This window comes from Sceloporus undulatus, chromosome 2 (genome assembly GCF_019175285.1).
Source record: "Sceloporus undulatus isolate JIND9_A2432 ecotype Alabama chromosome 2, SceUnd_v1.1, whole genome shotgun sequence".
In the NCBI taxonomy this organism is placed as follows: domain Eukaryota; kingdom Metazoa; phylum Chordata; class Lepidosauria; order Squamata; family Phrynosomatidae; genus Sceloporus; species Sceloporus undulatus.
Genome location: NC_056523.1, coordinates 270,964,317 through 270,979,876, shown reverse-complemented (window position 1 = coordinate 270,979,876; position 15,560 = coordinate 270,964,317). Strand labels below are relative to the sequence as shown.

The 15,560-nt window shown below is 38.4% G+C and overlaps 1 protein-coding gene across 2 annotated transcripts in view; it reads right to left on the bottom strand.

Annotated features, from left to right (window-relative positions):
• Window positions 1-661: 661 nt before the first annotated feature.
• The window catches only part of FBXL17 (F-box and leucine rich repeat protein 17), a 207,344-nt gene continuing 192,445 nt past the window's right edge, over window positions 662-15,560 (bottom strand). For both annotated transcript variants that reach the window (XM_042451394.1, XM_042451396.1), the window contains 2 exons: window positions 12,324-12,466; window positions 662-959 (listed from right to left, as the gene is read on the bottom strand). In XM_042451394.1, coding sequence (XP_042307328.1) covers window positions 822-959; window positions 12,324-12,466 — 281 coding nt within the window. In that variant the 3' untranslated portion in view covers window positions 662-821. The remainder of the gene's footprint in view (window positions 960-12,323; window positions 12,467-15,560) is intronic.

The following is a 15,560-nucleotide window of genomic DNA, read 5'->3' as shown; positions in this document are numbered from 1 at the left end:
CAAAATGTTCTATTCCTCTATATCTTTTACTTGTGGATTCTGTTACTCTGCATTTCAAAAACACACATGTGGATAACATGAATTTAGATAAAATCTGCTTTAAGATTTGTCTTTAATTTCAGTGGAGTCCAGGAAAGAAGTCGTCACTTAGAATCCAAAAAGAAATGGGAGCAGCTGAAATAAAGAAATAATACAAAATAAAATGGCATAATATATTAAATTATTGAAGCTACCCACAGAACTAGCAGGAACCAACTTCAAGAAATCTGCCAAAGGCTTTTAAACATTGAATTCATATACACAAAAAACTTACAATCCACCTCAAAAGAGCTGCTTCCATAATGAACATATACTTCGAAAAAAACATCCAAATTGTTTCTACTTCAAGTAAACTCAAAAATATTTTGCATCAAGAAGAGTAGTAACCCCTCTGCAAAATCTTACAGATTTGCAGATATTTATGTTCACAAATAAACATTCAGAAAAATAAAATATCTGACCAGATTTTCTTCCAATGTTTCCATTACTAAACTTAACAGACATTCTCCACTACATTATAAATACATACACACACATACTTGTGTGTGTATATGTATGTATAATATATATGTGTGTGTGTGTGTATATATATATATATATATACACACACACACACACACACACACACACACATACATACATATACATATATATACATTCAAAATTAAAAGATTTATGCTAAAATGGAACATACGTTTAATAAAAAGCAAAATATTAATAGTAAAAAACAGTTCTCAAATGTTCAGTCTAACTCTGCTCTCTGTTTAATATCACATCATGAGTTAAGAGGCAGTGGACATATTGGGTGTCCAACCCATCTGGTATGCTCTTTCCAAGGTCCTCTTGCAGTCTTGTAGTACAGTACTGAATGTGATGTGTGGGTGCTGCTGGACTAGTTGTTCCACAGTCACTTCATTCACCTGCACACACACAAAAACATTTATGTATATAATTTTTTAAAAAAAGATATGAGTTGACTTTTGACCCCCCCAAAGAATTCCCAAGAACACTTACAGTTAGAAAGCATTAACTAGCATCTTAATAACAATAAAATAACACAGAGATTAAGAATAAGAGAATGAACTTCAAATCAGAGAATGAAATTTACATTATTCGTAATCATAAGCAGTATGGAACACCAATATTTTAATGGTCAATTACACAAAAATTAAGTCAGTCTAACCAGGAAATTCCAAACTTACTATGTCGTCACAGAGAAGGTCCTGTTACGTGTACCTGCCAACCTAGCTTCCTCTGAGAATGACACATGAAACTGGAGACAAGATCCTACACTGATGATTTAGTTACAAATACACAACTAAGGCCTAGGGATGCGGTGACTTAGTTGTTAAGATGCCAATTTTGACAAGTGGAAGATTGGAAGTTTGGCAGCTCAAGGCCCAATTGCTGCATGATGGGGTGAACTCCTGTCACTAGTCCCAGCTTCTGCCAACCTAGCAATTTGAAAGTATGCAAATGCAAGTAGACAGATAGGTACCGCTTCAGTGGGAAGGTAACAGCATTCGGTGCAGTCATGCTGACCACATAACCACCAGAGCAGTCCTCGGACAACGTTGGCCTTTTGGCTTAGTAACAGAGATGAGCACTGCCTCCTACAGTCAGTCATGACTAGACATTCATGTCAAGGGATTACCTTTACCCTTTACTTTTACATAACTAAGGACAGGTTGAGTATCCTTCATTCTGAATTCCAGAAACCAAAATTGTCCACATGGATAGCTGAGATAGTGACAGCTTTGCTTCCTGATGGTTCAGTGTACACTAACTTTGTTTCATGCACAAATTAGTAAAAATATTAGGTATAAAATTACCTTCCAGCTTTGTGTATAACGTGTATTTGAAACATAAATAAATTTCATGTTTAGACTTGGGTTCTATCCCCAAGATATCTCATTATGTAAATGTTCCAGACAACAGAAAACAAAAATCCAAAACACTACTGGTCCCAAGGGAGACTCAACCTGTATTGCCTCCTGGCCTGACTCCCCAAACCTACCTTAACAGGCAGCAGCCACTTTTAACAATGGAGTTCTCTTTTCCTTGTGTACATTTCCTCTGATGATTGGCAGCTGGAGGAGGTTTCTCTTGGTGGCTATTTCTCCTTGAATATGAGTTGGCTCCTATGGCCAGAAGCATCTTTGGCTAATACATCAGTTGTGGGATGGTGCTTCCAGCCTTCTGTAGCCAGTGATCTGCAGTGTGAGGAGGAATTGTGTCAGGGGTCCTGCTTCTGACTGTTGCAGCCTTGTTTACTGGTGGGAAAGGGCTGGAAATATCATTCTGCTATGCCCCATATACCAGCAAAACAGACCTCCATCAATCAGAATGGCTCCCTGGAGGCAACAGTGAAATTCAGGGGGGTATGTACAATCATGGCAATACATAGTGTTACTGAATATGGAGCAGTCATTGGCCTGTAACTCTAGGTTATGAATCTGTATCTGCATTACAGGATGCCAGCCAGGGACTCCAAAGCAGATACTAGACAATGGACAGAGTCATTTGGGAGGAGGTGGTATTTTAGATTCTCTAGCCCAAATTGTTAGGGGCATTTAAAGATAACAATGAGCCCATTAAGTTGTGTGTGGAAACAATCTGGAAACTAGTATAGTTTGTGCAAGACTGCTGTAAAAACACATATCAGATGGCCAACTAGGTGCCACATTCTGCAGTGGCTGCAGTTTCTGAACACGCCTTAAGAGCATATTGTAGTAATTTAAACTGGAAGCAATGAAGACACTGATCACTGTGACCAGATCCACGTTCACCACCGAGCACCACAACTGATGAATTAGCCAAAGCTGCTTCTTGCCAGAGGAGCCATCTCACACTCCAGGAGCAATAGCCACCAAGAAAATCCTCTTCCGACTGCCAATCATCAGAGGGAATGGAATTAAGTGCAAAACAGACTGTAGTTTCAAGACAATCTGTCATTCATGCAATGTAATATATAAATGAGGACATATTATTTAGTTAAAGAGGGTTTTGGATGCCACACTGGCTTTACATCTCTGAGTAAAAACTGACTTCAAATTAAGTCTTCTTTTGGTAACAATTGAAATGGTGGCAATCAATAATTAAAATTTACCAGCCTAGCAGGTCAGGAATGTTCCTGCTAGAACTTAACCAGAGATACCACCTTTATTCCTTGATCATACTAAGCAATCAGAAAGGCCTAATTAAACTTAACACCTTTACAACTGCTGTGCTGTGAAGGGATTAATCTGTCAATTATTTTTAAGCTGATTGTAGTTCATATCACAGAACTAGACAGCTTCCATCATCCATTAGATAAATAAAAGATTAACCTAAGAACCACAACTTTTAGGTAGCTTTCTTTAGAATCTTTATTGAACATTTTAAAAGACATCAATATTTAATTTAAATACTCAGCAGCCTAATCTGAGAGGGTGTGCCAGCATTACAACTGTTCACCTTGTATTTTTGTATCACACATCCAGCTAATATGAGATAACAAGCCTAATGACAATAGCAACAACTTTCTGGGGTTGCCACAAATAAGTATTCATTTTCTTGAAAGAAATGTTTTTAAGCACAATGCCTTAAATATCCATCTACCATAATCCCACCCTTGCCCTAAATGAACCTGCAACTGAAGCAATTGTGCTAGGCAGCGCAGAGAATGAACAGTGATTGCATTTTATGACAGGGACAAATGACGGGTTTAATCTACAGTTCTTCTGCTTTGATAATAGAAACACTCAATCTTCATTGGGAGATCTGTCAGCCGAAGAGCAACTTGGAGAGAAAATGGGTTTAACTTCTTTTTCAAGTACAGAATCCCTGCAAGCTCTAAACACTTTTGTTAACAACTACATTATGGCAACACTGAAGGTGCCCAAAAACAGGAACTCTTTTTAATAAATCAGAATGAAATGTGTAATGGTACAAGATCTCCAGTAGCATGCACATATTGGTAAATCACCTCTGAAAGACTGACCAGAAATGTTATTAGAAAGAAGTAACTGGGTATATCAACAGATGAAACACATAACTTGCAGAAATGGTGAAAGGCCTTCAGTCCAGGGACAGAAGTAAACCATAGTCATAATCACGCAAGCTCTTGGTGTGATATTTTATGTGTGATATCAGCACCAAATACTTCTGTTAAACTCTTTGCTTGCTCAGAGGCATCAAACCCATTTTTTCTCTCAGAGAAATATGCCCCATGCCAAACCATACACTGGCTTTGAGTTGTAGACCTTTCTAGCCCCCCTTTACCTTTCCTTAGTTTAGAATTAATAGAATAAACTGCTATCCTGTTGTTCTTCATATTTTAAGTATTATTTTCTGAATTCATTTTTAAAAATTATATTTAGCAACAAATGTTTGACTTTTTAAAACCTAATAGTTGAATGAATAACATTCTCAGGTGGCCCAATTATAATTCCTGCCTGTAGCTACAACACAATGAGAGGTTTCTGGAATCATTCTGTGTGAAGTACTAGGCACATGATCTGTAAAGGCCGATATGTACCATGGAGTTTCAATTATTACCTTAGTGTTCAGGGGCTCAGGGCTAGTTGAATAGCATATACACAACACAACATCTGCATCCTGGATTTCCTGAATGTTAAGGCAAACAATGTGCTTCGATTTAAATTATGGATTAAAAACAACATCAGTGGACTGGTAATGAAAGCACCTGGCAAGGCCAACATTCAGCAGAATACTGATGTGGTATTTTTGTCAAAATGAATTACTTAGGTGTTTTTTTTATGTGCTAGTATTCTTGAACACTGCTTGCATGGTCTAGTCTCCAATACTGTGGCAGTAGTACCTGTAAACAGGTTGATAAGTAAGTTGGACAACAATTACCTGATCTAATGGGCATATGATATACAGGCACTGGCTGACATACCTGGTGCCAAAAGGTCACTGTTGCATAACCAATGTATTCTGCTGAGTAGCAGTGGAAGTGGAGTTGTATAGACAGCATGTTCTATGCCTTGTCTTTGCATGCTGCAGTTTAATACTGTGTGTAGCAGCTGAACATCATATATTGTGCACAGCAGTTGTACAAGGGCACATAGTAATTGACATGTATTGTGCAATGTTGCTATTCTCCCATGTGGATTGTGTAGTACAGTGATCCTTCTGGATTCCCGGCCTTGGCACTCACAATTTTGGTCATTCATGAGGCCAAGGTTGCAGATCCATCCTTCCAACCCCCCCCCCCCCCTTACTGGCATCTTCCCCCTGGTGCTGGGGACTTTAATCAGAGCCCAGACCACTGGGGCTTGTAATCGGCCCCAGGAGCCATCAGGACTCAATTTCCCAGCAGTGTTGGGGCCCAGTGTGCACATGCTCTGCCCCCTCTGCCTTAGCCAATGGATGTTTAGCATGTCCATTGGCTGCAGCGGAGGGGGTGGGGTGTGCACATGCTGGGCCCAAACACTGCTGCGCAAGAGAGTCCTGATGGCTGCTGGGGCCGATTACAAGCCCCGGCATCCCAGGGTCCAATTAAAGTCTGCAATGCCGGGATGAAGATGCTGGTAAGGGAGGGAGGGAGGGAGGGAATTTCACAAATACTCAAGTCCCATTGTCCCCAATGATGCCATTGGGGACAATGGGACTTCAATATTTGCGAAATTTCAGATTCGCAGGGGGGCATGAATCCCCTGTGAATCTGGAGGGACCACTGTGCTCATGCAGTGCATCTCGACAAGTGGATAGCTACACTACACAGAGGGGATGTTGTATTGTAGGCATTAACTGCTTTTCAATGATTATACCTCAGTGTTTTGCATTAGTAAGGTAAGAACAGGGCTACAGCTGACCTTAACAGATGTTAGCCATTACTCTGCTTAATTCTGGACTAGAGAGCCAATAATAACAACTTTATATACAACTTTCTATCTTAGAAGAATCAAATTATTACACAATAGTTAGCTGGCATTGTAAACCATCCATTGATTGAAGTGTTAATTGTCTAATATCTGAAAAGGAAGCAGATCTTGTTTGATCTTGGAAGCTAAGCAGGGTCATCCATCGTGAGTATTGGTATGGGAGACCACCAAGGAATACCAGGAGCTGTAAGCTATATTTCAGAGGAAGGAATTGGCAAAATCACCTCTGAGTATTCCTTGCCTCACACAACTCTTATGAAATTCATGGGGGACAGACAACTTGAAAACATACATACACACAATGTATGAAGCTTTTAATGCTTGATTAAGCTCAGACTTAAGTGCAGTGAAAAGATGGAGGCCCTCCTACAAAGTTTCTTAAGCTTATACACAGTACTGTTAAGAGCCCAAAATAATTATGTCACTAAGTACAAGGAAACACTAGTGTCTCCCACACAAACTGTGATTTCTGTAACTATCTTGTAAGAACCAAATTAGAGTGTTATTGATGTGTCTAGACCAACTTACCCCATGGAAAAGTAGAACTCTGAAAAGCATTGCAAATTTGTAGTTCTGTGTAAGTTGTATATATGGTACTTTGAAGTCCAGGGTTATTAAAGGTTTGTACATTTTTTCTCACTTTGCTTCTAACTTGTAAACTGAACCTTGTAAATTTAAACCTCTTTTGCGAACTAGAAGCTTTACAGGATAATGTCTGTCTTCCCAAGGCACAAGCAAGGAAAAAACAAGCACAACTGTTGTTTCCTGCTTGAAGAGATACTTATTAGACATTATAAACAATATGGGGATGAATTAGTTAAACGGGAGATGCAAAATAATCCATCTAAAATCTTCCTGAGCAATTCAGCAAGCCGTTTTCAGATACAGCCTTAATAGAAAGTGTCTCAATTTCCCTTAAAAGGCATCTTTTGTTCTATCTTTTAAAAAGCTAATGTTGCAAATCTAAATTTAAAATAAGAACATGTTGGATGGGGTTGGAGTGGATGAAAGCATTGAAGTAAATTGTTTTCTAATAGGATTGTCTGAGTTAGAGAATCAGATATTCCTAATATTACACACAGTACTTCAAAAATCCATAGAACCCAATATGAAGCAATTTGATTTGAACAAATTACAGTCATTTATAAAAGGAGAAAATAAATGCTGGATACTTAGGAACATGAGAAAAGATTAGGCTTTGTAATTCTCTTCAAGAATCACAAGTTATCATTTGTAACTTTTTTAAAACCAAAAAAATAATGTGCGCCATTGTAGTATGCTTGTTTCATATTTACGAGTATTCTGCAATATTAGGAAAGAAACTTTGTTCTATCTACCATAAATGTCCTGATGGTCTAACAATGACATCTTTACTATTTTAATAGATTGTTGGCCCTCTGTGAGTAATATAGCAAATTATACACATGGTCAGCAAAGACTTGTTCTCATTTTTAATGTTAAAGAGGAAAATAAGTATTCCCCACTGAATTGATTAGATGCATGTTTTAATGCCATTAGGAATGAACATCCCAGTCCAGAACTATTAGTTGCTGCAGATGTCTACAAATGTTTTGAACTGTGATTTTTCCAAGAGACCTAATCTGGAGTTCTGCACTGGAGAGAGCAGACAGTCTTCTCTGCCAGGGTACTGCAGTTGCAGGATTTATTTGTCAGAAAGCCCCACCAGGATGACTCAAAACCAAGGCTTTTAAACCTGTTGACCATTAACTAGAAGGTCTGTGAAGCAGCTGCAAGAAAAAAATATTCCTCAGTCCTTCACTTTCTTTCCTGTTACAAAAATTGTTTTTGAGTGCATTTTTATGGGGAGGTGATCTACATCTTAAAGATATCTGTGTCCCATAAAAGGTTAAGAACCTGACCCAAACACAGATTTAAAGCTTTGAATCTAAACTTTTTTGCCCTATCAGTCATTTTGGGGAATACAAAACTGGTGTTTATTTTGGATGAAGACATTTTTCTGGGTTCACGGGCATTAGTTTATTGTTGCTGCCTATTTATTTATTAATGTTGTGTGCCTTCAAGTCATTTCCGACTTATAGCAACCCAAAAGCAAATCTATCATGGGGGTTTTCTTGGCAAGATTTGTTCATGGGATATTTGCCCTTGCCTTTCTCTGAGGTTGAGTGTGTGAGACTGCCCAGTGGGTTTCCAATGGTTTCCCATAGACTTAGTCCAGCACTCATACCACTATACTACGCTGGCTCTTTATTTATAGTTTACCATATTTATGGCCCGATACACACCGGCGCTTTGAGCTGGCCTGGGGCCAAAACTAGGGCTCAGTAGCACGCACCAACGGCATGCTGCTGACCCCTAGTACATGTGGGGGCCACTAGGACACATTGCATGTGTTGGTGATGTCGCACATGCACCGCAGACAAATGGCTTAGCACACCTGTGACATCACCACACCGTCCTATGGCGCTTGTGGTGTCGCAGCTGCACAGCAAACAGGAGCTGCTTCTGAGTGCTCTTTTTTTTGCTTTGCAGCAGTACTGCACCATTTGGTTGCTGCAGTAATGCTGTGCAGAAAAGAGAGGTGGCTCCAGCCCACCTTTCCAGGCAGTGTGTACTGCACCTATGATTGATTTAATTGCTGTCCAGTGCTTTTTTGTATTCTGTTAAGAAAAAAAGCAGCACAACATTTTAAAATAAACTAACATGGATATAATTTTGTGTCTTTTATGGTTTAGAAATGTTTGAAAATATAGTTCAAAATAGTACTATATGGAGTACTCCTAAGAAATGGTATTGGCACAAAGGTCCATATAATGTTTAGAAGCAGCCACATGTAAATTTAGGCTTTCTAAATGTAGCAATCCTATGTCCATGTACCTGGAAATAAGTCTAGCTAAACTGCAAGTACAATTATGTACTTTGTACAGATTTCATGAAAGTATATAATGTAAAATCAAATGGCTTTCCCTTTAATTATTAGATCTGTCACTTTTTTCAGACAGGAAAATTATACCTACAGTGATCTTTCACATATGTTAATTCATTTGAATATTTGCAGCTCTGCAACTGCCTGTTACCCTTCACTCAGATTGAACTAAACAAAATTCAGGGACCAATAGCCAGCCAGTCTTCAAAAGGCAGTGCAGGGCAATTTAAAACTATCCATACAACCATTATTTTAATTACAAGTGTTCCAATCTTTCAATCAGCCGTGGGCAAAGATATTCCAATATATACATGAAGTGCTACAGTTTCCAAAGGCAACCCCTTTCACCTCAGTGGAAGACCAGCTCCAAGAACACATCTCTATCAGGATCAACAACAGGCCGGCATCTACTAGCAAGTCTGGCTGCTGAAAGCAAAGACCTGGGCTTTACTTTCCATTTTGGGGCTTCCTTTTCCTGTTCCATTTCCTGCTGGATGTAGTCCAGAGCCTAGGAAAGTTACTTGGTTGGACTAGAGATGCCAGAATTCCCCAGCCTAGCATGGTTAGTGGCTGTATATTTGTTGCTTTGGGACAGTGTACAAAATTTAAAAATGGGGTCTAGGCTCAAGACATGGTGCTACCTGGAGTGATGCTCACTGCTGCCACTCTCAGGAGAGGCAACCACCAACTAGTGACAAAGAAAGGGACTCAGCAGAAGTCATTCGATACCACCCCTCCTCAAACTTGGAGCTAACTCTGCCTTCTATTAAAGGCTGAGGTGTAAATGAAGTGAACATTTCTCCTAGTTTTCATGCTGGCAGTAAAGGTCTTAATCTAGTGATTCTGAATGAATATCCCTTTAAACTAATATTTAATAATTTAAACAGGTTTTATAAAGCTCTGGAGAAAACGTCCCTCCCTCCCCAGATCTTAAATAGAAGTACTAATGCCGCTGTTCCACATTGTTGTTGTGTGCCTTCAAGTCATTCCCAACATATGGTGACTCAAAGGTGACCCTATCACAGGGTTGTCTTGGTAAGTTTCTTCAGGAAGGGTTTGCCATTGCCATTCTCTGGGGCTGAGAGAGTGTGACTTGTCCACGGTCACCCAATGAGCTTCAAAGGCCGAGCGGGTATTTGAACTCTGGTCTCCAAAGTCATAGTCCAAAGCTCAAACCACTACACCACACTGGCCCTCACTGTTCTCAGTGCTGCTTTTTAATGGTTTTGTAATGGGGAAGGGGGAGGTCAAGCCTCATCTCTGGAAGTGTGTTTAGTAGCCATCATGGAGAAGTAGCATTATTGCTCCCTGGATGAGAAAACACCAAGACTTAGGCAACAGTAATGGTGACTAATGCAGCTGTTCTGCCCTAGTGAAAAAATGATATAAAACATCCACTTCTTTATCCTTACATTTTCCTGCACTCAAGCTGGGCCGTACAATTATGTATCTTAGATCAAGGATCGTTATACAGAACCCCTCATTAAATGGACAAGATAATGTAATGACATTTTAAGAATGCAGAGTTTAAAAAGCTAAAACAAAGTGTAAGGTTTTAATGAAGACATACAATTGTCATTTGTCTTGATACTAAGATTATTAAGTCATTTTATTCCTCAGATCAGTAATGTGTTGCTTCCACACTGTACATGGAAATCAAAAAGATGACAGTAATGGCAACTTGATGAGAAATGAATTAATTTGATTATTTCCATGGTGTGGATCAATAGCACAGCTACTAGTGACATCTATAGCCTAGAGGCAGTTATATAATCGATGGAATGAAACAGAGCCTGCCTTTACCCAGCCTTGCCATGCTTCTGATCTTTTTTGGCAAGACTCTTGATGCTTTAGTAATTCTAAATTTATGTCAAGCGCATATCAAAGAAATGCCAAACAGACGATGTCATGACGAGTATTTTGGTGAAGACTGTTAAAATCTAATGCTTCATGTTCTTTATGTTTCTTTGTGCTTATGAGCTCCTTCCTTACATGTCTAGCAGTATCATGTAAATTTGGAAGGCTACCTGGTATAATCCCATGGGAAAAGGCAAAGGGGAAGGGGAACTGGGCCCATATGTCGCTGTGACTAAAATGTATGGAAGAACATTTTCTATCACAATGGCATTTGTAAATCCTTCTCTGGTTGCCAATATTTTCTTCTTTAATGATGCTCTAGATGCTTTTAGTTGGAAAAAGAAATAAGGTCTGCATGAAGTTAGAAAAGTGAAGGAAGTAGTTTTGTTTTTGAATTTCTCTGTGCTTCTGTATGTAAAAAAGGGAGCTGCCAACACTGCATTTTAAACATTTTAAATTCAGGACAGAGCTTCTGAAAATTTGTTCTCTTTATGGCTACTTTCCTCATTCCCCTGCATGCAGAGGTTTAACAAGCAAGTTAAATGACCCCCAGTGGTACACCTAATGCCACACTTTACAGCATTCTCATCAAGATACCCAATATATTTTCCCCATTAATCAGGAACAGTTTTCCCCATTTGCTCTGCAGCAGTCTCACAGATTTTTATTCTTGCTAGCTCAGTTGTCTCCCTACACAGCATGCAGTCCCTTTGTAGGAAGTCGGGAAAGCATAAACCAGCAATTAAATGAACGTAGACTATACAGTATCCATGGTTTAACTAATGTTGTACTAAAATTCTCAACATCAAGGTCATTGATTGTCTTCAGCAACCAAAGAGAGGAAAACAAATTCCTTTTTTTTAAAAAAGTCATTTTTGATTGTACAAGCAGTTTTAACTAAACTCATAGCAGACATCTATGTAAAATTGATCAGGTGGTTCAGGGCCTAATCTAAATCCCAGGGTCAAGTAACCCTTTGAACAGCCTAAGCAGATAATCTTAGCCCAATTCGTCAAAGAATCCTCTCACACTTTTTTCCTTTTGCCTCTTACAAAAACCATATTAAGGTACTATGTTCTGTCAGTTCACAAAGTAGTAGTTCTGCAGCCTACCAGATAGATTTTTAATACCTTGATTTTTACAATTTGCTTTTGTAAACAAAATTGCAGAAAGTGTGAGTTTCTTAAGGAGTTTCAGAATGGAAAATATAATATGTGAAAAAATTAATAATAAATCCCTTTGAATCAAAATAGCTGTAGTAAGCTTCTTGGTTCATGTGCTTTTACAATGAGGAATTGTGATCAAAGGAAGTGAACTGAAAATTATTTCTTTTGAAAATCACATTGCTTTTAGTTCATTTTGTGTATTAAGACAAAGAAGACAGCTGTATTAATGTCATGACCTCCTACAGACAGAAATTATGGAAGTCAGTAACTAGCTGCTGTTTAAAAAAAAATTGTTAGCACCACTGGATCAACATCAGAGAGCCAGCTCAGGACAAACCTATCACAGTTGCAGTGTGCACTAGTTGTTTTCGTATAACTGCTAACATGAATATAATGCACAGAATAAATGGACATATCACTCTCATGAAAATTATGCAGTTTTTTAAAAAGATAAAAGCTTCTTACCTTATCACATCTCATCAGTCCCAAGTATCTGAGTGACTTACTACTCTGAGCAATTTGGGTGGCTCCCTGATCAGTGATTTCTTTGCACCATCCTACATCCACAGTCTCTATTGTCATACTATATCGCCCAATAGCTATCAGTGCTGTAAAACATGAGATAAACCATGCATGAATATGCAACATAAATCAGAGAAATTTTTCATTAAAAAAAGTTTTATGCATACATGAATGATTAAACTGACAAAATAAATGTTATTTATTATAACAAACATTTAAAGCCAAAATATAATGTAGAAATTGATATAGAAATAATCAAGCAGTTTTTTTAAATAACAGAAAACTACTCATGAATATGTTACATTATTCCAAGCAACACAAGTTTAAATTCAAGGTTGGAGGATGATATATAAATGAAGTAAATAAATGTTTATTAAAATCCAGATAAAATATTATGGACTATCATAGCTAACATTTATTATTATTTTTCTGGAAGCTGCTTGAAACAGGCCAGCTTGAAAATTCTGGCCTGTTGAAACAAAACACAGCTAAGATGAAATGTAATTAAAGGTTCTGATATAACACTAAACTAGTTAATGAAAGAGAAGTGAACGCTTTAGATCTCCTTCTTGTAATCACAATAGAAGAAGATAGGAAAGGGTGGGGGAGCACGTGAGGCTATTTGCTGCAACTCATTCCTATAATGAAGAACTGTGATTCAATGTGACAGCTGAACACAGTCTGTATGTTCGTACTAAATCCTTTCTCTCCCCCATTAATTCTGGAAACGGAAGGTTTTATTCTATTAGATCATACACCCAATGTATTATACAAAATCCACCTCTCCCCATCCTAATTCTCATGTAGTCCACGGAAAATATCTTTTTAGTTTTATATTCCATAATTTGCCTTGATGTCATGTCATTGCCTTTTATTCCATGAAGAGAAAATATTCATATATTTTAGCAGAAACAGTTTTTCAGTGCGGCCGGGGTCCAAATTCATGCTGCCAGTTTTTTAAATGGTTCAATTCTATCATGTAGGGATTGTGTACTGGTACCTAATCAGTCCCGACAAACATAAATAGCTGTTCTGAGAGCCTTTACTGCTGAAGGGCAGGGTATAAATACCGTAAATAAAAATAAATAAATTGCATGGTAAATATGACTTTTTCATTCCCCAGTTTTCAAAATGAAGCATTAGAAATGCACTGGAATCCTACTTTTTATTCATTTGTAAGACACAAAGAGGTTCCTCCTCCCTGCCCAATTTGCTTCTCCTCTAGTTAGAGTGCAACTACATCCTTCCAACAGGCATGCTTACTGGGGACAATGAAAACTGTAACCTAATACATATAGAGTGTACCAATCATACTTGACCGACATCCATCCAATCAGCCATCAGAAATACCTACAACATTTCAACCCTTGATATACCTAAAACTAATGTACATGCACAGATAGGCAGAGATGTTTAGATTTATATACTTTCACATTGTGATGCCCAACTTAGTGAGGACACCCCATCGACATAGCCTGCACCAGCCCATAACTCCTGAGATCAAGCCATCCGCTGGCCTTTACTTTCAAACATCAATTCAATATAGTATAACTGCCATAAAAATTGGGACTTGATATTTACATTGTGATTTGGGAGCCAAATATACTCAGGGATTGTTCCCACTACAGTTTAAACCAGATCTCGATCCGGTTTAAACCATTATGGTTCCCACTTAATTCAAATCCCTGAAGCGATTCGGAAAGGGAGGCATAGTTTTTACCCATTTTTACCCACTTAACCCACGTGAAAAAGACGCTGGTAAAATGAGGTGTTTTTTTGAGCTGAATCGATTTATTTGAAAATACATCGATTCAGCCCAAGTGGGAACCAGGCAGAATCGAATTGGATTCAAATCCGCCATAGTTCCCACTGGCAGTGGCTTTCCCAGCCATACCTCCATGCTCCATCCTCAGTCCTCTGTCCGTATCTCTCCTTCTACCCCGGCCTCTCCTCTGTATGGCCAGGAGGATGGAGGGAGACATGGCAGGGAAGCCGCATCTGTTGCTTCCAGCACCAATACTTGAAACCGACGCAAACATAATGGGAACCACGCTGCTTGCTGAACCAGTTTCAGGAATCGGTGCAGGAAGCGAACCAAGAGGTAAAAGGGAATGAGGCAAGATTCTTCATGTCTGTCATTATAAAAGGATTGCAAATGTATATCTTTATGCTAATGCTTTATATTTATTGTTTCAAATAGATTTTATTGTAAGCCACCCTGAGATCTTTGGATATAGGGTAGGATATAAATATTTAAATAAATAAAATAAATAAATTATGTAAGTCAACCAGTATCTTTTAGATTGTAAGCCTGAGGGCAGGGAACCGTCTGACTAAAAAATTGATGTACAGCGCTGTGTAAACTTACAGCGCTTTATAAATAAAGGTTAATAATAATAATAATATGCAAGTCAACCTGTATGTGTTTTTTCTAGGAATGTCTAGGTCCTCCAGTGTGACTCTGTTGGTCAACTTCTAGCACAGTCACACTGCAGGAATTAGAGAGAACATATTAATCAAACCTGTGAATAATCAAATCCACAAAAGTCAAAGCAACAAATGTGGAAGGCCAACCGTAACTAAAAGATACCAAAATTTATTATGAGTACCACAGTTTTAATTGTCAGAATAAGAGTTCAAAGACATCTAAATGTCTACTGTATTCAATAAAACGAGTTTATTTTTATGGCTCATGTATAGGTTTTTGTGTGCCATACCTCCTTAACTATTTCTCTTACTCCTTAGGTAGGATAAGGAGAGGGTCCTAGAGTTGCTATGCAAATTCTCTGACTGCTTTTATTATACTATTCCCCAAAGAAAATAGGATAGGGTAGAGAAGAGACGGAGCAAAAGAAATATAGCTTTAAAAAAAAGGCTGATAGCTGTTGCTATATCTCTCCTGTCAAACAACACAAGTATTTCTAGTTCAAGGGGAACAAGCAAAGTTAGAGTCACCCTAGCCTGTATCTCTTGCCTTCATAACACAGTGCCACTGCTTGCCTCAAAAAATAAGAGGCAGATAATAAGCTTTACTTCAGCATGCCACTTCCACTATTGCTTCTCTGGTTTTTTTAGCTTATTACACACACACACACACACACACACACACACACACACACACACACACACATATAACAAAAACAAAACAAACGTAAAAACCCCCACAAGTGTGACAACCAA